Source organism: Microcaecilia unicolor, chromosome 6, assembly GCF_901765095.1.
Source record: "Microcaecilia unicolor chromosome 6, aMicUni1.1, whole genome shotgun sequence".
Lineage (NCBI taxonomy): Eukaryota > Metazoa > Chordata > Amphibia > Gymnophiona > Siphonopidae > Microcaecilia > Microcaecilia unicolor.
The window spans coordinates 182,494,874-182,521,887 of NC_044036.1; the positions used below are offsets into that span (position 1 = coordinate 182,494,874).

Here is a 27,014-nt window from a genome sequence, read left to right on the forward strand (position 1 = left end):
TCTCCCCTCAGCCGTCTCTTCTCCAAGCTGAAAAGCACTAGCCTCCTTAGTCTTTCCTCATAGGGAAGTCGTCCTGTCCCCGCTATCATTTTTGTCGCCCTTCACTGCACCTTTTCCAGTTCTACTATATCTTTCTTGAAATGCGGCGACCAGAATTGAACACAATACTCAAGGTGCAGTCGCACCATGGAGCGATACAACGGCATTATAACATCCTCACATCTGTTCTCCATACCTTTCCTAATAATACCCAACATTCTATTCGCTTTCCTAGCCGCAGCAGCACATTGAGCAGAAGGTTTCAGTGTATTATGAATGATGACACCCAGATCCCTTTCTTGGTCCATAACTCCTAACGTGGAACCTTGCATGACGTAGCTATAATTCGGGTTCTTTTTTCCCACATGCATCACCTTGCACTTGTTCACATTAAACATCATCTGCCATTTAGCCGCCCAGTCTCCCAGTTTCGTAAGGTCCTGCTGTAATTTTTCACAATCCTCTCGCGAGTTAACGACTTTGAATAACTTTGTGTCAACAGCAAATTTAATTACCTCGCTAGTTACTCCCATCTCTAAATCATTTATAAATATATTAAAAAGCAGCGGTCCTAGCACTGACCCCTGAGGAACCCCACTAACTACCCTTCTCCATTGTGAATACTGCCCATTTAACCCCATTCTCTGTTTCCTATCCTTCAACCAGTTTTTAATCCACAATAGGACCTTTCCTCCTATCCCATGACCCTCCAGTTTCCTCTGTAGCCTTTCATGAGGTATCTTATCAAACGCCTTTTGAAAATCCAGATACACAATATCAACCGGCTCCCCTTTGTCCACATGTTTGTATACTCCTTCAAAGAACTGAAGTAAATTGGTCAGGCAAGATTTCCCCACACTAAAGCCGTGCTGACTTGGTCTCAGTAATCCATGTCCTTGGATGTGCTCTGTAATTTAGTTTTTAATAATAGCCTCTACCATTTTCCCTGGCACCGACGTCAGACTCACTGGTCTATAATTTCCCGGATCTCCCCTGGAACCTTTTTTAAAAATCAGCGTTACATTGGCCACCCTCCAATCTTCTGGTACCACGCCCAATTTTAAGGATAAATTGCATATCACTAACAGAAGCTCCGCAAGCTCATTTTTCAGTTCAGTACTCTAGGTTGTATACCATCCAGTCCAGGACATTTGCTACTCTTCAGTTTGCTGAACTGCCCCATTACGTCCTCCAGGTTTACTGTGAATTCAGTAAGTTTCTCTGACTCGTCCGCTTGAAATACCATTTCTGACACCAGTATCCCACCCAAATCTTCCTTGGTGAAGACTGAAGCAAAGAATTCATTCAATCTCTCTGCTACGTCTTTGTCATCCTTGATCGCCCCTTTTACCCCTCGGTCGTCCAGCGGCCCAACCAATTCTCTTGCCAGCTTCCTGCTTTTAATATATCGAAAAAATTTTTTACTAGGTTTTTTTTGCCTCTAATGCTATCTTTTTTTCGTAATCCCTTCTTGTTCTTGTCAGACGGTTCATTCTTCCATTTTCTGAAGGCATTTCTTTTAGCCCTAATAGCTTCCTTCACCTCACTTTTCAACCACGCCGGCTGTCTTTTGGACTTCCGTCTTTCTTATGTAATTCGCGGAATATGTTTGGCCTCGGTCTCTAGGATGGTACTTTTGAACTGTTGTACAGTTTTTACCCTCTCAGTTGCCCCTCTAAGTTTTTTTTTTACCGTTCTTCTCATTCTATCATAGTCTCCTTTTTTAAAGTTAAACGCTAACGTATTTGACTTCCTATGTATAGTTACTTCAAGGTTGATATCAAAACTGATCATATTATGATCACTGTTATCAAGCGGCCCCAGTACCATAACGTCCCTCACTAGATCATGCGCTCCACTAAGGACCAAGTCTAGAATGTTTCCTTCTCTCGTCGGCTCCTGCACTAGCTGCTCCATAAAGCTGTCCTTGATTTCATCAAGGAATTGTACCTCTGTAGCGTGTCCCGATGTTACATTTACCCAGTCTATATTTGGGTAATAGAAGTTACCCATTATTATCTCATTGCCCATTTTGTTTGCGTCTCTGATTTCTTTTATCATTTCTGCGTCTACCTGCTCATCCTGGCGAGGCAGACGGTAGTACACTCCTATCACTGTCCTTTTCCCTTTTATACATGGAATTTCAACCCACAATGATTCAAAGGTGTGATTTGTGTCCTGCTGAATTTGTAATCTATCTGAGTCAAGGCTCTCATTAATATACAATGCTACCCCTCCAACAGTCCGGTCCAGCCTATCACTACGATATACTTTGTACCCTGGTATGACAGTGTCCCACTGGTTATCCTCCTTCCACCAGGTCTCAGTAATGCCTATTATGTCCAATTTTTCATTTAGTGCAATATATTCCAACTCTCCCATCTTATTTCTTAGACTCCTAGCATTTGCATATAGACATTTCAGAGTATGTTTGTTGTTCCTATTTGCATGATGCTTAGTGCTTGACACTATTGATTTGCGTCCGCAACTGTCTCTTTAACATTCAAATTCTCCTCTCTAGATCTACCATACGATTTGCTTGCTGTTTTTTTCTCTTGATGACAAAGGCTATAATACCTACTCTGATCACTGCCTTTTCTGCATCCCACATCAAAATTGGACTTGAGGCTTACTCTTTATTATTATGAAGGAATTCCTCCCACTTTTGATTAAGATATCGCCTGAAGACTTGATCAGTATAAAGATGAGCCGGAAATCGCCAACTGCCTCTATTCCCCTCCCGAAAGCCACCCAATTCTGCAACTATATGGATAGGTGTGTGGTCTGAGATTACCAAAGATCCAATTTCTGCCCCTGTTATTATATGGAACAGATCTTTAGTAACAAAGATATAATCTATTCAGGACTGTGTTGCATGGGCTTTAGAGACGTGTGAAGTCTCTGGGTGTAGAGTTTTCCAGGGATCCACCAAATCCAAACTGTTCATAAACACCCCCAGACCATCTGTAGATCTAGGACTAGACCTCTGCAACCCAACATTTGTATCCAATTGAGAATCCAAGATAGCATTAAAATCTCCCATAAGAATTTTGGGGCCATCAATAATGGACGATTTTGCTATAATGCTTCTAAAAAAGACCGTTTCCCCAGCATTAGGCGCATATATGGAAGCAAGAGTGATATTAGTGTTATTTATCTTCCCTTCCACAATGATATAGTGCCCTTATGGATCCTTAGTAATCCTATGCTGGGTGAAGGGTACCAATCTGTGAATCAGGAGAGCTACCCCCTTTATTTTTAGGAGCAGATGCATAGTAGCACTGAGCTACCCATGATTTCCTCAATTTTTGGTGCTCAATATCATTAAGTTTAGTTTCCTGCAAACCCACAATATCCACCCCTTTTCAACCCAAATATTGCAAAATCTTAGATCTTTTTATTGGCAAATTTACACCAACACGTTCCACGAAAATAATTTCAAACCCTTGGGCCCCATCACAGGCTCTCATAGCAATAAAGACAATTACAAAATAAATCATTTACATAACCTCCCCACCAGAGAGCCCAGCCTCCCCTCCAGTAGGCAGCCAACCACGCACACATTCCATCACTAATAGCAAGCATACTCTTCGCAAAAAACCCTACTAACCATTCCCCACTACATGCTACCCCCCTTTCACCCTCCCTGCCCTCCCCTCCCTCCCCTCTTCTTTTCCTTCTCCTCTTCCCATCCCCCAAGCAAAGCACCACATGCACTTAGAGATCAACGTTTTGATATACGCAGTCCCCTCCCCCATCCACCACACATACCTTCCCCTTCTCTTCAGCCCAAACTCCCTCATAACCCCACAATCATACAGCCACACCTATTTAGCAATCTAATGTGTTATAAGAAGCAACGTGAACCATAATACATTGCAACAAGAAAGAAAAAGAAAACACACAGTTTCCAACCATAGTTCCTGGAAAGGAAAGTCCCACTGCTGTCTCTGTCACCTCCGACATGGGGTAGGAAATAAACCTGTGACATAGATCACGTCCAAGTCAGTTTGGGAACCACTGCTGCACTTGTAGCTTCGTCACTTCGTTACATTCAAAAATATGTATTTTGCCCTCTTTCACAACGCGAAGTCTAGCAGGGAACTGCAAGGCGAATCTTATTTGTTGCTCTACCAAAATTTTACATATCTCCGAGTATCCTTTACGGAGTTGCGCCACTGAAGCGAATAATCTTGGAACAGCAACACTTTAGTATTCTGGAACTGCAGGTCCCGCGCCGATCTATAGTTTCATAGAATCTGTTCTTTGTGTGCAAAATTCAAGATCTGTGCCACCACAACGTGTGGCCTGGTCGCACCTTCCACTAGTCTTCCTATTCGATGTGCATGCTCTCTTTGAATAGGGCCCAGAGATGAATCAGTCAACAGCGACTCTGTGCACCATTTCTCTAGTGACTGCTTAATGTCTCTTTCCTTCACTGTCTCCGGGAGACCCACCACTCGGATGTTATTGCAGCGCGCCCTGTTTTCCAGATCGTCCATCTTATTAGCACAGCCCACCACTTCTTTCTTGAGTCTCTCAAGTGCCTCCAAAACTCCATTGACACCATCCTCCTAATTCTGGATTCCAATTCAGTCACTCTGACACTGAAGTCCGCCACTGCTTGGGAAAGCTCCTGCATACTGAATTTAATCCCATCTAGCCGTGTGCCCAACGCTGATACCACCGCCGTGGTAAGTTTTTCAACTAGTGCGCCATTAATCTGCCGTTTCGTCCACCATCTTGTTTTCACCCGCTGCCACAGAGCGCACGTTAGCACTGTCTTTTTTAGCACTTTTAGAAGTCATTTCCACCCCAGATTTGAAGATATATTTGTCCATATGTGTTGGGGTATATCCTCCACCACAAAGAGGGAAAAAATCCAAAGATCATATCACAAAGACGCTCGAAAGGAGAAGGGGCCGAGGAGCTCGAAGAGAACACCACCTCCTAGCTCAGCTGCATTACGTGACCCCCCCAGTCAGCAGTTTTTAAGCTGCTGATATCTGCTGCCTTAATAATGCCTGGAAATTCAATACCAGTCCATGTCTGGGCTCTAGTTTTGAACATCTGGGTAAATGTGGTCACCCAAAAGTTAACTGGGCAGCAGCTAATATTCAGACTGCTGCCTAGTTAGCTTGGTGGATAAAGTTAGGACAGCTTTTTTGCTAAATTGACTAGAAGCACTGTTGAACCTATCCAAATTCAACTTGTTTTTCATTTAGGCTCTGCAATTCCTCTGTATGTTAGTTTAAATTGTATGGAACTTGCTAGTCACACAAAGAGTAGCACCGGCTGCACATATTGTAGCAGGACTTGCTTATCCATTCCTAACCTAGCTGAGGGAATATTCAAGCACCTTTCTGACCTCATGTGCAACTTTCTTTAAGTTAGTCCTCTTATTTTCTTGCTCCTGTTACTCTATCTTATCTATCTATATGTTCCATCTTTGCTTACACCCTATGCTGCTACTAAAATGTTTTATTGCGTATTGTGTTGATATTGTAATGTATCAGACTATTTGGTGAGAGTCCGCGAGGCGGGGGAACACCGAGATCCCACGAGGAAACAACAGCAAAAACAGAGAAGTGGGAAATAGACCAGGCAATCCAGAGACAAACGAGGAGATTTCAGTCAATTATGAACAATTTATTGGTGAAGACTCGACACTGTACCGTGTTTCGGCTGGTAGCCTGCATCAGGACTCTTTAAATAAAATGCAACACCATCAAATGGTCAATAACTGTAAATTCAAGTAAAAGGAACAATTTGGTCTTTAAAAAGACCTTTAGGTGAGCAGTGCATTGGTACAAACAGCGCGATCATATACCAACACATTGCTCACCTAAAGGTCTTTTTAAAGACCAAATTGTTCCTTTTACTTGAATTTATGGTTATTGACCATTTGATGGTATTGCATTTTAAAGACTCCTGATGCAGGCTACCGGCCGAAACACAGTACTGTATCAAGTCATCACCAATAAATTGTTCATAATCGATTGAAGTCTCTTTATTTATCTCTGGATTGTCTTGTCTATTTCCCACTTCTCTGTTGTTGATGTATCATACTATGCCATACCTTTTGTTATTTGAATATTTTTACTGTTGTAATTGTCTCTTACATATGTTTGACTTATTTTTGCTGAACACTGCCTTGAGTGAATTTCTTCAAAAAGGCAGTAAATAAATTCTAATAAATAAAATAAAGCTAATTTTTATATTACCTGATAATGCATAAGCAGCTAAAACAGGTATTTAATGTAGGTACTTGGAATAATAATTTGCAGGCACTTATTAACACCCCTGCTTATTTGGCATACCACCATGATAACCCACATCAGTACCTTGTACCTAATTTGAAAATGTGCCAGTGTACTAAAGACATCCATTGGTTATGCCCTAGAAAACCCTAATTGTTATTATAGCAAATCAGAGATGACAGATCTCTAACCTATTTCATGCTCTTTTCCCACAGGGACCTACATCAGTATTTCTGCAACCACACAAATTCAAGAATTCTCAATCTAACATTTAATGTAGATGTGTGTATTGGATGCGTGCAGGTCCATTTTTCAGTGCATCTGCAGAAAAGGCCTTTTTTTTTTTTTTTTTTTTACCAGAAATGGATGTGTGGCAAAATAAAAAATTAATGCTTGTCCATTTGGGGCCTGAGACCTTAACACCACCCATTGACTTAGTGGTAAGGTCTCACGCATTAACTAGGTGGTAATCGTCAGTGCGTACATAATGCAGATTAATACTCGGTTAGCGCCACGCCCTAGAAAATTTTCTGGCGCTTAGCAGATGCACGTAAGAAATGAAATTACTGCCCAGGCCATGCAGTAGCAGGGTGGTAGTTCAAAATTGACACATGTAGGGCGCGCGTACGTGCCTACACGGTTTAGTAAAAGGGCCCCTTAATGCATAACTCAATTCATTCTTGCTTCTTTAATTTAGGTTATAAAAGAAGACATGTTTTGGATGTATATTCCTTTTTACTTTTTATTTTTAACCTCATTTTTGGATTTTGTTTCATATTTTTCCTTTTTGGCTTTTCATTTGGCTTTCCTGTCATGACAGGACCACACAACGCTTTTGGTAGTCCATTTATCAGGCAAATTTACATCATTTTCTTTTTCTAAATGCATGTTACAAAACTTGTAATACCCTTTGTGAGACTTATTTTCTTAATACAATATGGAAATGGATATTGGTTATTTGATTTATACTACAGAAATTTTTTTTTAAACCCTCATTACCCACCGCACTGCACTGAATAATACCATCTGAAGCACAGAATCCAGGTGCCTCTTTATATTCTTTTTTACTGCAGTGATTTGAATGAAAGTGGGAGAAGCCAGGTGCTTAGTACTGATGTCATCAACTTGGGACATAAGAGCCAGTCAACTCCTGAGGCGTTTCTCTACCATCATTATCCACCCTATTGCACTGAATTTGCATGCGCTGAATAATACTGTCTGAAGCACAGATGCCAGGTGCCTATTTTCCATTCTTGTTTTCTGCAGCAATTTGGGTGAAAGTGGGAAGAGCTAGGTGCTTAGTGCTGATGTTATCAACTTAGGACATAAGATCCAGCCAACTCCTGAGGCGTTGTGCTGAAGAGGCATGTCAAAGGGGAAAGTCATATCCCTTTGTGAGTCCCTTCATGAGACTATGAGGCATATTTTCGAAAATATGCCTCTTTGGCTAGGTTATGCTGTTTTATTTATTGATCTTTTATTGAATATAGGACCATTGGTAAATTGAGATGACTTTTAATTTTTGTTCTCTATTTTATTTGTTGGGAAGGGGTGGTCATAATTTGGGGAAAGATGAAAAACCCCGACCACTGTTGGTCCAGCCGCTGTCGCTCTTCCCGTTCCTCTCGCTGCAGCTGATCTAGCCACGGTTGCTCTATCAGGTAGATCTGCTGGATCTCAGCTGCCGTGGCATCTGGCCCTGCCAACTCATGAGCTATTGTCCACAAGGAATCTGGTAACCCCTCTGGAGGAATCTGCGCAGGCTGGTCCTGCATCTCTTACTCGCTGATGCCATCCAGTTGCTTTTGGTTTTTTTATTTATTTTTTTATTTTAAATTTTATTTATTAAATTTGTTTTACAAGTTAATATCCACTTGCAAAGGAAAAACAGATCCAACCATGCTAAAATTACATAGCAATAATATACATCACTATCCATTCAAAGAAACACTTATATATCTTCCTTAGACCTCAATTATGTGGTAAAGGGGGGCGACAGGTATTTAAATGGAGAAATTAACCTCAATATTTAAAATAAATCGGCTTAACCTGGAACCATAACTATTATTCTTTAGTTGGTAAAGTTGTTTCTATATTGCGTTTACTTAGGTTCTTCAAGTCCAAGAATGTCTTGGTTTTTTTTTTTAATTATTTTTATTGTTGTATGAAGTCAGTCGTAGTACAACTTATGGCTCAAACATAACAGAACAGTTTCATTGGAAAATCATTTATAAGACAACACGTATTGACCTCTGAACTAACTGGTCTTCATAACAGTTTTTTTCTTTAAATATAACCCCCCTCCTCCCCACCGTCCTCCCTCCCTCTCCCTGCTCCCCCTCCCTTCCCAGTGTATAGAGAGTTCCCCAAACAGCACGCAGTCTCTATTACTCAGGTTTAGAGTGCTGTTGCGAGAACAGAGCTTGAGTTCTTCCCCAGAGATCTCGGTATTGGCGGAGTCTCAGGGTAACAGCAAATTTATATGTCAGGCTTACCCAGCTGCCCATTTCCAACATACAAGACTTCCACGACTCCAAGTCTGGGGGCTCCTCAGTTATCCATTCCCTCAATATACACTTCTTCAAAATTATCATTGCCAGCAGTACAAATTTGGTCTGGGCGGCACCCAGTCCCTGTTCTTTAAGTGACTCCCCACATCCCATCAGGGTAACAGAGTACTTCCACTCCACCGTACATTGCAGTATGTCTTCCACCAGTTGCAACACACTCGCCCATAAAGCATGCAATGATGGGCATTCCATAAATGAATGTAAAAATGATCCCACACTCCCCTTACATTTGTTGCACGCGTCGTCCTCCCACATCCCCAAAGCTTTCCCTCTTGCTTTTGTAATGTGCACCCTGTAGAGAATCCTATACTGGATGTCTTGCAATGACGCATTCGGGGTTATCTTACCCAAGTTTCTAAATACTGCCCCCAGACGTTCCTCTGTGACCTCTTCTACTACATCCCTGCGCCACACCTCTGCCAATTGTGACATATGAGGCGCTTTTTTATGGTCTCTAATTGCTTGGTGCCATTTGGATAACCCATTGTGTAATGGACTGGTCTGCATGAATAAAAAGTCTAATTTGGTGAAGTGGATTATAGCTCGAGTCATGTGCTCTTCACTCAACACATAATCTCGAGCTTGTAAGTAGGCGAAGAATTGAAAGCCAGCTATCTGCAGTTCATTCTTTACCGTGTCAAAAGTTGGAAAGGCGTCGTCCCCCTCTTTCCTAAATTGACCAATAAACCGACATCCCTTTTCCCGCCAGCTTCCGAATACCGACACTCCCTGCCCTGTCGGGAAGGCCATGTTCCCCACTAATGGCATAAATGGACTGACCCCCTTGCCCGCTTCTCCATGCCCTCTCCACCACCTCCAAGCCCGCTGCAACGCAGCCACAAACGTGTTCCTCACTATCTTTCTGGCTCCCTGCACTGCCCAGGACTCTAACACCGTAACGGGGTCATTCGGGCTGCACCAGCTCTCCCAAAATCCCGGGAGGGCATAATGCCCTTCCCCCGAGATCAGTTCGTGTATCCACCACATCAACGCCGCCACATTATATCTCCTCAGGTCCGGGAGTCTGAGGCCTCCCTGTGCTTTACCATGAATCAATTTAGTAAATGCTATACTGGGGCGTTTGGAGTGCCAAAAGAAGGTGCCTACAATACTTCTATACTTTTTCTCCTCCTCCCTTCTCACCCATAGCGGGAGCATTTGTAACGGGTATAAGAGCTTAGGTAATATTACCATTTTCACCAATGCAATTCTGCCCATAAAGTTTAATGGCAACTCTTTCCATTTTTTACAGAGTTTTTGTACCCCTTTCATACGGTCAACTAAGTTTCTTTTATACACCCAGGCCTGGTCCACACTAAGGTGCACGTCAAGATATTTAATACCTCCCCCCTCCCCGTGCCCAGCATAATGGGAAATTCGGTGATTCCCTACATCGACACAAGGCTCTAACAGGCAGCGCCTCTGACTTCTCAAAGTTTATGCTGAGGCCCGAGAATTCCCCAAACGCTCGGATAATGTGCATCACCAAAGGCAGAGTTTCGGTCGCATCGTCTATCAGCAGCAACATATCGTCTGCAAACAGATTTATTTTATGTTCTTCTCCTCCCACTCTTATACCTTTCAAGTTCGTCTCCTGTCTTATTTTGGCTGCCAGTGGTTCCAATGTTAAGATGAACAATAAGGGCGACAGTGGGCACCCCTGCCTTGTTCCCCCTCTCAAAGCAATGTGTCCGTCAGGGAGTCATTTATGATTATCTGAGCCGTCGGGGAACTATATAAAGCCTGAATCCAATTCAAATATTCCCCCTGGATGCCGAAATGCCCCAAAATCCAAAACATATACCTCCAAATCACCTTATTGAAGGCTTTCTCGGCATCCAGGCTGGCCAAAATGGCATCCCCAGTCCTCCCCTTCCCCTCCAGTAGAACTCTGCTCGCCTTCAAAATGTTGGCCGACGCATATCTGCCCTTAACGAATCCTACCTGATCAGAATGTACCAGACAGGGCACCACCTGCCCCGAACGATCTGCCAGCACTGCTGCCAATATCTTTACATCTTGGTTCAACAGAGAGTCGGCCTGTATGAACCCACCAACTCTCCGTCCTTCCCAGGCTTGGGGAGCACCACTATATGTGCATGATTTAACACCGAGCCCATGATGCCCGCTTCTCTGATGTCCTCACACATAGCAATAAATGGAGCTACTATCACATCCTGGAGGATTTTATAATATTCCACTCCCAACCCATCAGGGCCCGGTGCTTTTGCTAAGGTTAAGCGCTTGATGACAATCTGAATCTCCTTCCCTTGCATCGGCGCATTCAGCATCTTCTGCTGCTCTGCTGATATAGTGGCCAAGCCCACCCCCTCAAGGAATTCCCTACATTTATCCTCTGGGAAAGAGCCCTCCTTATATAAAGACGAGAAAAAGTGTACAAACTCCCCTTGGATGTCCGTTGATGTCGCACATACCCTCCCCTGTTTGTTTCTAATTTTACTGATAAATTTCCTCATGGATCTCTGGTTCATGAGGGACACTAGCATTTTGCCCGTTTTGTTGCCCCACTGATGTAACTTGTATTTATACAGTTTAACATTATAAATCGCCCCTCATCCACACACCCTGTATGTTTTTCCTGCACTCCATATACGCCTTTCTGTTGCCTTCAGAGGGGAGCCAGTGCTCTACGCGCCTCCCGCAATTTCATAGTAAGGTCTTTTATTCCCCCCCCCCCCCCCCCCCCCCCGAATTTTATTTTTAGAAGCAACATATGAAATAATTTTCCCTCTCAACACTGCCTTTGCGGCCTCCCAGAAGATTCTCGGGCTCACCTCCTGCACATCACTGTCTGCTATGTACTCCAACCAACTCTTCCTCAAATAGGAGCAGAAATCCCTGCTCCTATATAACGCCGGATTCGTCCGCCATCGGGCCGAGCCCTCCCTCTTTCCCCAAGACAACTCTACCCACCCAAGGGCATGATCTGACACAGCTGGCTCTTCAATTCCCGACCGACCCGTTACGACACTTACATAGTAAATGACGGCAGAAAAAGACCTGCATGGTCCATCCAGTCTGCCCAACAAGACAAACTCATATGTGCTACTTTTTGTGTATACCCTACTTTGATTTGTACCTGTCCTCTTCAGGGCACAGGCCGTATAAGTCTGTCCAGCACTATCCCCGCCTCCCAACCACCAGTCCCGCCTCCCACCACTGGCTCTGGCACAGACCGTATAAGTCTGCCCAGCACTATCCTCGCCTCCCACCACCGGCTGGCTCTGCCACCCAATCTCGGCTAAGCTCCTTAGGATCCATTCCTTCTGAATAGGATTCCTTTATGTTTATCCCACGCGTGTTTGAATTCTGTTACCGTTTTCCTCTCCACCACCTCCCGCGAGAGGGCATTCCAAGCATCCACTACTCTGTCCGTGAAAAAATACTTCCTGACATTTTTCTTGAGTCTGCCCCCCTTCAATCTCATTTCATGTCCTCTCGTTCTACTGCCTTCGCACCTCCGGAAAAGGTTCATTTGCGGATTAATACTTTTAAAACATTTGAACGTCTGTATCATATCACCCCTGTTTCTCCTTTCTTCCAGAGTATATATGTTCAGGTCATCAAGTCTCTCCTCATACGTCTTGTAATGCAAATCCCTTACCATTCTTGTAGCTTTTCTTTGCACCGCTTCAATTCTTTTTACATCCTTCGCAAGGTACGGCCTCCAAAACTGAACACAATACTCTAGGTGGGGCCTCACCAACGACTTATACAGGGGCATCAACACCTCCTTTCTTCTGCTGGTCACACCTCTCTCTATACAGCCTAACAACCTTCTAGCTACGGCCACCGCCTTGTCACACTGTTTCGTCGCCTTCAGATCCTCAGATACTATCACCCCAAGATCCCTCTCCCCGTTCGTACCTATCAGATTCTCCCCGCCTAACACATACATCTCCCGAGGGTTTCTATTCCCTAAGTGCATCACTTTGCATTTCTTCGCATTGAATTTTAATTGCCAAACCTTAGACCATTCTTCTAGCTTCCTCAGATCCTTTTTCATGTTTTCCACTCCCTCCCGGGTGTCCACTCTGTTGCAGATCTTAGTATCATCCGCAAATAGGCAAACTTTACCTTCTAACCCTTCGGCAATGTCACTCACAAATATATTGAACAGAATTGGTCCCAGCACCGATCCCTGAGGCACACCACTACTCACCTTTCCCTCCTCCGAGCGTATTCCATTCACCACCACCCTCTGGCTTCTGTCCGTCAACCAGTTCCTAATCCAGTTCACCACTTCGGGTCCTATCTTCAGCCCTTCCAGTTTATTTAAGAGCCTCCTGTGGGGAACCGTGTCAAAAGCTTTGCTGAAATCTAAGTAGATTACGTCCATAGCTCGTCCCTGATTCAATTCTCCTGTCACCCAATCAAAGAACTCAATGAGATTCATTTGGCACGATTTCCCTTTGGTAAAACCATGTTGTCTCGGATCTTGCAACTTATTGGCTTCCAGGAAATTCACTATCCTTTCCTTCAGCATCGCTTCCATTATTTTTCCAATAATCGAAGTGAGGCTTACCGGCCTGTAGTTTCCAGCTTCTTCCCTATCACCACTCTTGTGAAGAGGGACCACCTCCGCTGTTCTCCAATCCTTCGGAACCTCTCCCGTCTGCAAGGATATGTTAAACAAATCTTTAAGAGGACCCGCCAGAACCTCTCTGAGCTCCCTCAATATCCTGGGGTGGATCCCATCCGGTCCCATGGCTTTATCCACCTTTAGCTTTTCAAGCTGTTCATACACACTCTCTTCCGTGAACGGTGCTCTATCCACTTCAATCTCATTTATACTTTTTGCAGTCCATCACAAGCAGATAATCAAGGTGAGAGTGAGCACCATGAGGGTGAGAAAAAAAGGTATAATCAGTGTCTTCTAGATGTTGTTGCCTCCATATGTCCACTAAATCTAAATCTCTCATTAGCAAGTTCACTCCCTTTTCCTCATGGTCTTTCCCTGCTCTCCGTGGTGGCTTACAATCTATTGAGGGATCGCTTGTAATGTTAAAATCCCCCCCAACAATAAGTTGTTAGTTGTCTAATGTTAACAACTTGGCTATCAGTACAGTAAACAATTTGTGGTTATAAACATTTGGTGCATATACACTGCATAGCCCCACCCTTTTCCCTTGCAAGTCACCTGTCACTATCAAAAAACGCTCTTCTGGGTCCTGATACATATTATGTAAGTCAAAAGCCATGTTTTTCCGGAGCAATATGGCAACTCCCCGCTGTCTTACATTATATGATGCAAAGAATATGTCTCCAACCCAGTCCTTCTTTAATTTGAGATGTTCTAGCCTATTTAGATGGGTTTCCTGAATCATGGCCACATCAGCTTTCTGGCGCTTGAGAGCTTGCAGTATTTTAGTTCTCTTTACCGGGGAGTGCACTCCGTCCACATTCAACGATATGATCTTAAGACTAGCCATTGATAACAGTGTGTCTCCTGTCAACTCGTGCATTAATTCCCCTTACGTTCTGAGGGCTTCCCAGCTGAGCCCCCAGAGCCAGAATGCACTGCACCTTCCTCTGTTGCTTCTCAAACTCCCCTCTCCTCCTGCCCTCTGGTCTCTTCCTCCGTCCGCACATTCTCCAATTAAGTGGTTGTTGGGAAACTCTCCCTCCCTCCCCTCCCTGTGCTCCCCCCCCCCCCCCCCCGCACTTCCCCAGTAGCTCTATCCCCCTGAGCACACATATCCCTTGTGCATACCAGTGCTCAACACTCACACTCCCCTTTCACACCACCAACTCTCCCGAACTCCTCCCTCTCTACCCCTTCCCTCCCCTCCCCCCTGGTGATACCCCAACCTCCCGCTCTGCACAACTCAATGTATATTTAAACATTATAATCTTGCAACTGAGCACATGTGCTCCTAGAAAACATAAATTTTGAAACAGGAGCTCAATTGAGACTCCAACATTTAAACCTGTTATAACTTCAACTGGTCAGTTCATGGCCCAGGATTTCCTCTCCTATCTCTGTAGGTGTACTTGCATGATGCACCGGCAAGCTGCACGTCTGCTGTCCTCCTTGTGTTGCGTTGACACTTGCAATCGTCCTACTTGTTTCCATCTCTCTTTTTGCCACCTCTACTGCCAGTAAATTCCATAAAACGTCTCGCTTCCAGCTAGCTCCACCATTTTCACAGATCCAGCTATCACATGTCCTGTCTGCCGCTGCTCTCTCTCATGGTAAAGTTGACACAAACTTTTCCAGATCTGCCACATCGCTGAAAAACAAAGTTTTATTCTCGTGCATTACCCGCACCTTCGCTGGGTACAGTAAAGCAAATCGGATTCCCTTGTCATACAGCCTTTTGCAATGACGGCCCATGACTTTCCGTTGGTCCGATACTATGGCCGAGTAGTCCTGAAAGAGCAGTATTTTCTCCCCTTCATATGTAAGGCCTGGGTTACTTCTATACGCCTGCAGCAGTGCTTCCTTATCCATGTAATTTAACAGTTTTGCTAGTACTTGCCTTGGCCTGGTTTCGTTCACTTGTACCGCTCCCACTCTTTGCACTCTCTCCACCTGCAGAGGGCTCCTGCTGAGATCCAGGCCCAGTTCTTTAGGCAGCCATTGTTCCACACATTTTCGGAGCTCCATCGCTTTCACTGCTTCTGGAATGCCCACTATCCGAAGATTATTTCGTCTACTGTGATTTTCAAGGTCATCTGCCTTCTGTGTCAGCTGCTCATATTTTCTTTCCAGCTCTGCGATTCGCTTGCTCATGCCCACAGCTGCATCTTCACAATTCGACACTCTTTCTTCCACATGCTGGAGGCGGGCACTTTGGCGTTTCAGTGTCTCACGGATCTGGTCTACCGACATCTGCAATTTGGACAGTTTTTCTTCCAGCATTGCGGAGATCTGCTGCGCAAGGTCCCGTACCATGTCTGCTGGCATTGGACCCGCCATCGTCGTCTCAGTAGCTGCCACCATCTTGACCTGCATTGCGCTGATGCTCTGCTTCCCCTGCGGAGTCTTGGCAGGCATACCCTCCTTTGCGCTCAATGGAGAGCTCTCCTGGATCGCTCTTTTATTTGCCCTTGCCTTCCACCTTCAGATTTCGAGGGACCGGGGATCACCTCGGGGGGAGATCGCAGGTAAAATAGCTGATTTTAAAGCGCTCGAGTCGGAGCCGGTGTCTGAGGCTTCCGCTCAGCTCCACGTCATCAAGTGACCCCCCCCCCCCAAGTTGCTTTTGTGTTAGGACAGGCATCTCAGGTATCTTCTGGCTACTGCCAGTCACCATCAGCACACTGCTAATCTCCTAATACTACAAAAAAACCCAAAAAGGAACAGGATAGGGACCCTGTTACTGCGGCACTTGTTCACTGTGCTCTGTGTCTGGAGGTTACAGATAAAAAAGACTCTGAACCACTCAGTGGATGGTGACCCTCACTCCATGCACTGAGTCTGACAATCCCACCGCTGCCACAATAAAAGAAGAACAAAGGTTTGTCACAAAATGCCTAGCTACCCGCCTGGGGTTGCCCCGAGACCACTTAGAAGATCTATCCCCAGCACAGCTCAGGTCCGCCTGCACCTGCTACTTCTGCTCTGCACTAGCACCCTCCTCCACTGACTGGGTCACAACCGCCTCTGGGCGAGTCTCCCGCTTTCCAATTATTCCCAGTGATTTCTAGGTTACTGGAGCCACACTCCCTGTGGTCCCACAATTCCCAGAAAGCACTCACAGACCAACACACAAACCACCAGGAGTCTTTATCAGTCCAGACAGGCAGAACGAACAAACAATTGTGTTTATTCTCGGAACAGTGGACAAAAATGTGCAATAGGCAAACAATATCAGGTAACTGAAATATGGATCAATTATTACACTAGCTAAACATCTATATACTGTCTAAACAGTACCTGGGAAGACACAACATATAATTCACTGAGCCTCAGCAAAGAGACCTATCTCTCTTTCTCCCTGGCTAAGACTGAAGCAACAGCCAGCATCTGCTGGGTAATTTTTAAAATTCCAGGCCAATCAGAGCCTAGAACAGTCAAGTTTCAAATAAAAACTGGTTATATTACCACAGGCACTTCCATCTGTGTGCCAAATAAAGAAGAGAGAGAAGTCAGTCCTCTGAAACAACTTTAAGCATAAACATGCACCATCTGCTGTTCAAACAGGAGAAATACACTTCAGAACGTAATGCAGGAAAATATCCAATACATTTTACATGCTTAAAATACACTGTTTCTTCACAGTACTCATTAATATTTGCGTGTGCATCTGGTGTTCTATCCTATAAGGCAGTATGCCTAACTCCCATAGCACCTATCTCAAAAGAGGGTATGGCCATGGGAGAAGAATGGCTGTGACAGGGGTGTTCTAACAATTGCACATGTAGTTAGTTATACAATACCTGGTCAGTGCGCCTAACTTGGGCATCAGTATTTCTATCAGGTTTCAGCATGTATACGTCTAGTGCCCACAGTTAGGTGCAAGATCCATGTTTAAGTGTTATTCTATGAACAGCCCTTGCCCTTTACAGAATAGCACAGATTTTCCGGTGCTAATTTTGAGCACCATTTATAGAATCTGGCCCTCATTCTGGAGCTTTTCCAAATAGAATCTTATAACCTGTATATGAGCTGGAATTGACAACCAGTGTAAATTGATCAAAAGAGGTGTTACACGATTGAATCTCTTAGCATTAGCCATATTCTGAAGTGACTGAAAAATTTTAATTGCTTATCTGAACAACCTGAGGGGTCCTTTTACTAAGGTGCACTGAAAAATGGCCTGCGCAGGTGTAGACACATGGACATGCGCAGATCCATTTTTCAGCGCACCTGCACAAAAGGCCTTTTTTTATTCTTGGCAGAAAATGGATGTGCGGGAAAATAAAAATTGGTGCGCATCCATTTTGGGCCTCAGACCTTACTGCCACCCATTGATTTAGCGGTAAGGTCTCACGCGTTAACTGGGCGGTATTCATCTGTGTGTGTACACTGCCGATTACTGCCCAGTTAACGCCATGCACCGGAAATTACTGCCCAGGCCACACGGTAGCCTGGCGGTAATTCTGAATTGGCGCGCATTGGGCACCAGTAGGCGCCTATGTGGCTTAGTAAAAGGGCCCCTGAATATAAAACATTACAATAGTCTTACTGAGGTAAAATAAGGGATTGTGTTAATATTTTTAAATGAAAAAAAGAAGTGGGAGCGAGAACCAGGATTTGCAAAGACTGGACCACAATAAATGACTCAACACATATAGAACATTACCAAGAATTACTATTTCAAGACCCTCATCATCATTTTTTATTTGAACACAAAGACTCCTTACGTAGGCCTTCTGGCCGAAACACAACATTGTGTCGAGTCATTTATTGTTCAATAAACTTTTTCTTCGTCTTCATCTTTACTGTGGTCCAGTCTTTGTAAATCCTGGTTCTCGCTCCCAGTTCTTTTTTTTCACTTGAGTTCTCCATGTTTGTGGATTCTCTTTTAATATTTTTAAATGATCAGAAAGAAAATAGTTTCTTATACATCATAATTGACGCAATTCTGTTTGTCAACTTCTTTAAATATATAAATCTAGAGAAAGAGAAGGATCCATGGTAATTTCCAACAATTTAAAAAGATGCTTCAAATTTCAAAGTCTGTCTCCTAAAACTGAATTCCTTACTCAAGGGACAACAATTACCAAATCGGCGATACCAATTCAAATACAGGTTTTGGACTCTGAATCAATTTTTATTCACCTTCTCACTAATCTCTTATATTATGCACATGCATATGTTTTTAATTGTTTATTAAGAATAGCTTTATTTAATTTAAGATTGTTTTATATTCATTTTTTTAGTTATTTTGCCCCTTGAGGCAGCTCTTTGTAGGACAAAACATGGCCATATCAGGCACTGTTTATAAAAACCCTGATACAATAAAATAGTTAATAGACTGTACATCTGGTCTCACGATTAATCCACATGGAACATAAATTAAAACACTGAACTACCAAAGTCAACCTGCAGAAACTATTTACCTGTAGGTTTATTATGGGGCCCTTTTACAAAGGTGCGTAAGGGCCCACGTGCATCCAGCGTGCGCCAAATCAGCATTACCACCCGGCTACTGCATGCCCTGGGCGGTAATTCTGAATTTGGCATGCCAAAAACATGCAGTATAAAATATTTTCTATTTTCTACCACATGGCGCTTCCCCGGCGGTAAACGGCAGTGGACGCACGCTGCATGCCTACCACCTGGGTTGCACATGAGACCTTATGTCTAAGTCAATGGGTGGCGGTAAGGTCCCAGGCCGAAAATGAACGCACACTGGTTTTTATTTTACAGCACGTCAATTTTCTGGCCCCTTAAAAAAAGGCCCTTTTCTAGAACATGGTAAAAACTGTCCTGGCGCGCGTCGAAAAGATGCACTCGCACTGCCATAGGCCACTTTTTGCCATGGCTTAGTAAAAGGGCCCTTATATGCGTTCTTACATTATTTATATTTATCATGTTAATTATTATACATATTATCATACTAAAATTGGGAAACATTGAGCCTGCATGTTTGTGGGGATAATGTGGGGTATAAAGAAAGAAAGAAAGAAAGAAAGAAAGAAAGAAAGAAAGAAAGAAAGAAACAAAAGAAAGAAAGAAAGAAAGAAAGAAAGAAAGAAAGAAAGAAAGAAAGAAAGAACATCAATTCCTGTTTCACTAAGCTTGAATTTGGGGCATTCAAAACAGTATTCTTTTTGGGCTTTAAAGCTGACGGCAATGTCATTAACTGTAACAAAATATTACAAAAGTATATAATTGTTTACTACCTAAACAATTCTCTTACCTGGCTGCCTTGGAGGAATTGATGTTGATCAATAGAGAACCTATCCTTCCCAGATTCCTCAGAGGTTGGGCTGTTGGGTTTGGGATCTGATAGGGATCTCTGTATGATTTTGATTGGGCGAGGCAGTGTCTGGTGGCGCTGTGATGATTCAATTGTGAAATATTTTGTGGGGGTTACATGGGCCTTGTTAAATCTTTCACTAGAAGTAAAAGTGGATTCCAACAGCCGGTGTGGCGAAAGAGGAGAAACTGGGGAGAAAAGTACTTGTGGGGATTTGGGCGGTTGACAGGCCACTAGCTGAGAACGAGAATCTGTAGGCAAGTGAGACTGATAGCCAATTTCCAAAGGGTCAGGTTTCTTTTTATCAAACTTTGTTGTGGTTTGTTGCCTCATATTGCTGGGATCTAGAGACCCTGATGTTGAAATTTGTATGTTAGATGTGAAGGGAGTAACTGTTGTTGAGACAGTGAACTGAGGAACAATTCCTTGGCAGTGAGTTTCTGGCTCTGTCTGACAAGCAAGGCTTTCTCCGTGATGGGTCTTTTCTGGAGCTGAAATGTACTTCACAATTTCCACCTTTGGGTCAGGTGTAGTTATATGAATAGATGGGGAAACTCTCTGCAGTTGGTCTAGCTCTGTTTGAACAGAGCAGTCACTGATGGTTTGGATGGCTATACTGGATGTTCCTTTGGCTGAATCATGTTTTCCATCTGAACCAGAGTCTGAATGACGTGAAAATCTTGACCGGCGTCGACGCACTGGTTGCTCCCAGTCAGCATTATCCTCATCATCAGTCTGGACACTACAGTCTGTACTACGTCTTGTCCGACGCCGGCGAGATATAAAATATTTGTCTTCACCATCCTCATCATCAGTCTGCACACTACTGTCAGTTATCTTCTTGACAATGTATGAGTCATGTCCTTCATCCATTTCATAAGCATCCCTGAGCCGTGGCATTGAATTTCTTTTTTTGATGCCCCTGTTGCCTTCCCAGTGTTCTTCTGTCTGGAGGGATATCTCTGAGATAGAGTTGATCAGTGGTCTTTGTGGTGCCAGGCAGCGTGAATGTGTTGGCATTTCCTGCCCTGTAGCTGCCATAGCTATGAAAGACTGATTCATGGGTGGCCAGTATTGTCCATTTTGGGCAAGGGTCCTTTGCATTTCTATAGGTATCTCAGATACTGTCTGAGGAAGCATTCTTGTTGCTGAGTCACAGGCAGGTGGAATAGTTGTTTTCTGTCTTTTTTGCTCCTCCAATTGCTGTTGTAGCTGTTGCTGTAGCTGTTGAATCTGTTCTAGCTGCATGCGTTGCTGTGCCAGCTGTTCCCTCTGCATGGCAAACTGTGCCTGGCGTTCTTCCTGCTGCTGCTGTAATACATGGTGCTTTATTGATTGCAGTTCCTGGATTTCTCGTTGTACCAATATCTGTTCCTTTTCTCTATGGCGTTGCAATTCTATCCGTTCCCTCTCCAGTTCTTCATGCAATCTTAGCTGCCTCAGTTTCTCTAGTTCCACTTTTTCCCTCTCAATCTGTAACATGTGTTCCTGCTGCTTCCGTTGACGTTCCTCTTCCTTTTCCTTTTCTTCTTTTTCTGTACTAATTTTGCTAGTGCTGAGGGTTTGTTGAGCCTCAATCTGTTGCTTTTGAATTGTTTCCTGCTGAGTCTGACTAATTTCTTTTGAGATGCTTTGCACTCCAGATGCTGTCATACAGTGGTCTCCTTGAGTGCCAACATTTGTCTGTTCTAGTCTCTGCTCAGTAACTGGTGTAGGCACTGGACCAGAAATAACTGGCCCTTTACTAGCAATGCTTCCTGTAAGGGAGTTAATAGGTTTTCCTAAATACATTGGTACCTCTGTCAATGAAGCTGAAGTAACAGTCATAAATCTGTTGGGAGCTGAAGACCGATATAGGACTTGAGGCGCAAGTGGAATTCTTGGAGCATATAGTGGTACTCTGGTTAAACTTGTTAGTGGTACAGCTGTGATGTTTCCTGGACTATAGGGTCTATATAATCCTTGAAACATTGGCCGCAACACAGAAGCTGGTTGTGTTGTGATGGGAAGAGTAGAAGCTATTGGGGTATTTATGGTTGAATAAATCATACCATCCGCAGCTCTTACTATAGCTGTAGAAGGATATTTCTGATGAACAGCTCCAGTCTGAGGACCAGAGACATTGTTTTGTGTAAGATTTCCATAGCCATGGTAGGTTTCTACATAGTTAGGGCTGTATATCATATTTGTTTTCACAGAGGAGAGACCCTGCTGAGCAGAAATGACACTACTTCCTGTTGGTCCAACACTCATGAAACTTGGCCCATACTGTAAGAGATCAGGACTGTTTGTGTGCCTGCCTCCATACTGGTCCATGGAGTTGAGGGCTGCACACATTCTACTTATTTCCCGAGCTGTAGTAGCACTATATTGAGCAAGGCTACATTCCTGCAAAGTTTTCAAATCTCTCGATGAATATCTGTAATCAGAATAGATATTGGACATTGAGTTGTACCTTCTCATTGGTAATGAATGACTCAAGAAATCTCTGGGCTGACGGAGGTCAGTAAATGATCCATATTGAAGACCCTGGCCAAGGTAGCCTCCATCAGAGAAGGTGTATGAATTCTTCATTGTTGTCAAGTCCATGGCACAGTCTCCAGCAGAAGACTGAAAAGGTTGTTCGCTCTTAGCCGAATAATAATTCAAAGCGATATCAGACAGGTTGGTTTCTGACATGGATGAATGCAGCCTTCTGCTAAGACCTTGAGGGTACAATTTTTGTTCCTCATACATATTTGGAACAGAAGATAATGATTCTTTGTAAGGATATGTCTCTGAAAGTTCAGTATCTCTTTTTCCATAATACTGGGCAGCAGATCTACCCACATTTGTTATGTCACCCACATTCTTTTCAGGCATCTTGGAAGAAGGAATGAAAGCACCAGTACAACTACTGCCAAATGGAAATTTGTAAACCATATCACAACATACCATCTGACTTTCAGGTTTCATCCCTGTGAGGTCTAATACACTGGAAGATGTTTCTTCTTTAATGAGCTTTGTTACTGTACCAGTTTCCATGTCATCCAGCTGCACCATCATGGCATGTGATGGTTGATTCTGAGTTTGTAATTCCATTGGAAACTGTCTATGTATTTCTGAGGGGCCCACAGTTTGATCCTGCTTAAGTTGCTTAGGAATGGTACCGACAGTAATCATATTTGGGGCTTTACTAGTTTGAGTGATCAACATGTCTTTCTTAACCAAAGATGTCATCTGGTTGGGTAAGTTATATCTTGCAAAAACTGTTTGCTGTGAAACAGTATCATCTGGTTTTCTCACATTAACTGAAATTCCAGTGCTGTCTGTGTTACCCCTTAAAATGCCAGACTGAATTGCTTGCTCCATTTGTCTGACTTGTGTCAGACGCATGGCACTTCCTGTTCCTTGTCCCAAATCTATTCTGTTTTGGAAAGGATCTCCGTAGACTATAGGCTGCTTTGGTTGTGTCACAAGCATAGAAGATGCAATAGTTATACTGACTGTGGTGGCTGTGCCTATAATAGCATGAGGTTGTTCTTGGGCATTGAGGTTTACAATCAAAGGTTGCACAGCTGTAGACTGGCGAGTTGGAGATTGGTCTAAAGTGAGAGAGTACCTTCTAGTCTCTGAAGCTAAAGAAGTAAGATCCATGCCTTGCTCTGTTATGATGACTGGAGCTGGCTTTAAAGCAGTTCGTAGGTCGACAGCACTACCACTTTGTGGTTTTGGTGTTGGTTCTACCCTAGATGTTCCAGGTACTGAAGATATTCTACATAAAGAAATATTCTCTGCTGGCAGTGCTCCCCAGCTATGTGTGCTAGCACTGGTATCAACAATGCTGATATGTGCTTTAGCATCATGCATCTGAACAGAAGATGATGTAGGGGCTCTTTCTATAATTGTCTGTTTCTTGATATAACTGGATGATGGTTGCTCCTGCTGCATTTTTGCTGTACTTCCTGTAGTCTGACTATAACTATGAATTGTTTGTCGATAGCTCATTTTTGTTGGAGATGTTGTAGGGGAGATGGATGAGCTTACATTTATGGATTTAGTTTGGCTAGATGCATCTGATGCTAACGTGATGACCATAAATGGAGCTTCTTGAGATGACTGCTGTCTGGAAAGACGAGGTATAGCAAATTGGTGAGGTGTCTGTGTCCCTTGCGCTATCATTGAAGAGGATTCTGAAACACTAGAGGTAGTGAGTAGATCACTTGACATTCTTGTACTCTGTGTTTGAGTGGAGAACTCTGCTGTTGACTTGGCTCCAGATGCTGAGCTCACTGGCATACCTTTTCGTGAGACGGACTGAGTAGGAATTTGAGTAGGAGAAGTAGGAGAAAGGGGTGGGCTTGAGCTCTTTAAGAATGAAATAACTTTAGATGTTAAAGAAGTACTAGTTATGCTGTCATTGATACTCTGGAATTTGTCTCCTAATGTCTCTCTAATTTCAGCAGCACCTTTGTGCTTTGAAAGATCTTTATTTGATATATAACTTGAAGTCACATTTGGTTGACTGAAACTTCCTTTGGTAGAAGAAATACATGATGCATCACTCATTGAAGAGGGACTACTATACGTTATTAGAGCATTGCTTGCATTGGTCGTAATGGTTTGGTGAGGGGATGCCATACTTGTGCCTACGTTGCATCCTTTACTGTACTGGTGAGTCGTTGTTATAACTTTGGGACTTGAGCTATAGGATACTGCTGAGCTACGAAGCTTGAGTTGATCATGTTCTTCCTTTGAAAAATGTTGTGTGACTCGAACATCAGGAATTGCTCTCCCTCCACTGCTTTCAGATGATAAAAAAGACACAGGTGCAGCCAACTGGGTGGGACTTGTCCCAGGAGTAAGTGGGCCACTTGTTTGTTTCATCATGTCAGAGTATGCACTCCCTGCATTCAGAAACTGTTTCTCTTGATACACATCTTCCTGGCTACTTGTCTTTTCCTCCTGTTGCAGAGACAAATCAAGTGATGAAGACTGGTGCATCCTAGAAATATTTTGTGATGTCTGTAGAATCTCCTCATATACTGTTCCAGACTTAGCAATTTCATTCTGATATTCTGTTTGGGATGAACCCGTGTGAATACTGTCATAACTGTACTCGTCTATAAATTGGTATTCAAAACTGTTTTGACTTTCTAAATTTCCATACCCTACATCTTGATAGCTATTGTTATAGGACACATTTTGCAGAGACTGCTGTACTTGCTGTTTTTGGAACATTTCAGCTTTCCTCATCATTTCTTCATATACTTCTTCTGCACTTTTTAGTGGTTTATTTGAATGGTAAGTAGTCATCTTTTCTGTTGGGGAGTACAATGACATAAAAGTTGGCAAGTTGTATTCACTGCCAGACTTGTATAATTTGGAAGCAATTATATCAAATCCCTCTGCCTCTGAATCTATAGAAGGTGAATATTCTGAGCATGAGGACCTGTGTAGCTCTTCCATCTCTGCAGCCTGTCGAAGTTCTTCTGTTGGAGATGCATCCTCAATGGGAGACAAGTTGCTGGGTGGAGTTTTAGACCTCTCTCTTCTCCTCTGTGCTCTCAATTCTTCCTTGTCTCTTTTAGTTTTACGTGCTGTGCTCCGAATACGCTGTTGTTCTACTTCTCGCATCTTTTCCTGCTCTCTTAAGAGGTCTTCTTCCTCACGCAGTTCCTCTTCTTCTGAGGAATCCTCAATTGTTGGTAATAGAGGACCATGGGAACGATGTCGTGCTTTTCTTTGTTGCTTAACCTCTTCTAGTCTCTGTCTTCGACTTGGGCTGCTGTCACTGTCTTCTTCAAATGATGAAATGGAAGTAGGGGAGGTTCCTGATGTATAACTGGGTGTTGTTGCAGGCAAGGTTGAAGAATATTCACCCCTTGATTTTTCCTCTGGAGAGCCTGTCAAACTTTCCATTTCTAGTTCTGGTTCCCTATCAAGACTAAGATCTGCCTCATGGCTCAGCTCTATGTCTCTGTTGTAATTATTTGTGCTATTTAACTCAATAGTCTTGAAGCGTCGCAATCCACCTTGTGCCATTTCTTCTCCCTCCAGAGTTTCTATGGCTTTCCTATGATCTTCATACATGCTGCTTGAGTTCTGAGAAAGTTGCCTTTTAGTTGAGGAGCTATCTTTGCCTTTTTCAGAATCAGGTTTGTGACAGGTTTTGACACTATTATATGTTATATTAACATATTCTTCCTCATCATCAAGATTGTCTTCTTCAGCACTCATCTCTAGGATCTGTCTTCTCATAAATTCCTCATCAGTAAATTGTCCCCTCTTTTGCTTCGTTGGTAGAGGGGAGAATCCTCCTTCACTACTGTCCTCTACATAGTCATGACGCAGTTTGCTGCCAAAATCATCAGATGATTCAAAATTTTCCATTTGACCTTTCCGATTTTCCCAATCCAGAGAATCTTCATCTTCTTCCATGATATCTTCTAACTCTTCATCTGAATCAAAAGTTTCAGGTGTGATGGAGAGTGATCGTGGCCTTTGCCTTTGTCTTTGGTCTTCTCGTAACTCGTGATACATTTTTCCTCTATTATCCTGGTCTCTGGATGTGTCCTTTGATTCCAACAGTGGGCGAACGGAGCTTTCTAGTTTAATAAGTTCAGAAGGGCTTGGTGGACTGCATTCAACTTGCCCAGTTCCACTTAGTTGCTCTTCTTCTTGCTGCACCAGCCCAGTGATCTCACTCTGTGAACTGGAGATCCCATCTGAAGAATATCCAGTGTCACTCATGCTTTGAGGGCTACGAGACAGGTCAGGAGGATAAGCCTTGTTTGTCTCCTGGAACAGATAAAAACACAATTATTAATCCAAGTTATTGGCTAAATTTCAAAATTCATCTGGTAGCAAGGCAATTAAAATATGCATTTCATTGATGTAACTTGTGTGGATATCAATTACCGTTCAAGATTTTGATTTTTTAACACACTTCTCATTTTCAGTTATATAATATTCAAATTAGCTATACTTTATGCAGATCACTTCTATACATAAACGCCTGAATTTCAATAGGATGTCTAACTGCAAAAGAATGATGCCTAGGTTTAAAATTATGTACAAACTGCGTAACTAAAAGTTTGTATATACACCTACATCTTTCAAAATGATGGCATAAATTAGCTACATTAGGGCCCTGTTTACTAAGCCGCGCTATAGGCGCTCAATGGGTGTCTCTATCATTAGTGCGCACTAATTGTTACCATGTTACGTTTGTCTCAGTGAGTGTGAATTTCATTTACCACTGCAGTTAG

General features: G+C 43.2%; 1 protein-coding gene across 1 annotated transcript in view; it reads right to left on the minus strand.

Moving 5' to 3' along the window:
• The window catches only part of BSN (bassoon presynaptic cytomatrix protein), a 304,960-nt gene that overhangs the window by 80,303 nt on the left and 197,643 nt on the right, over positions 1–27,014 (minus strand). The window contains exon 5 of the mRNA XM_030206778.1: positions 19,705–26,544. Coding sequence (XP_030062638.1) covers positions 19,705–26,544 — 6,840 coding nt within the window. The remainder of the gene's footprint in view (positions 1–19,704; positions 26,545–27,014) is intronic.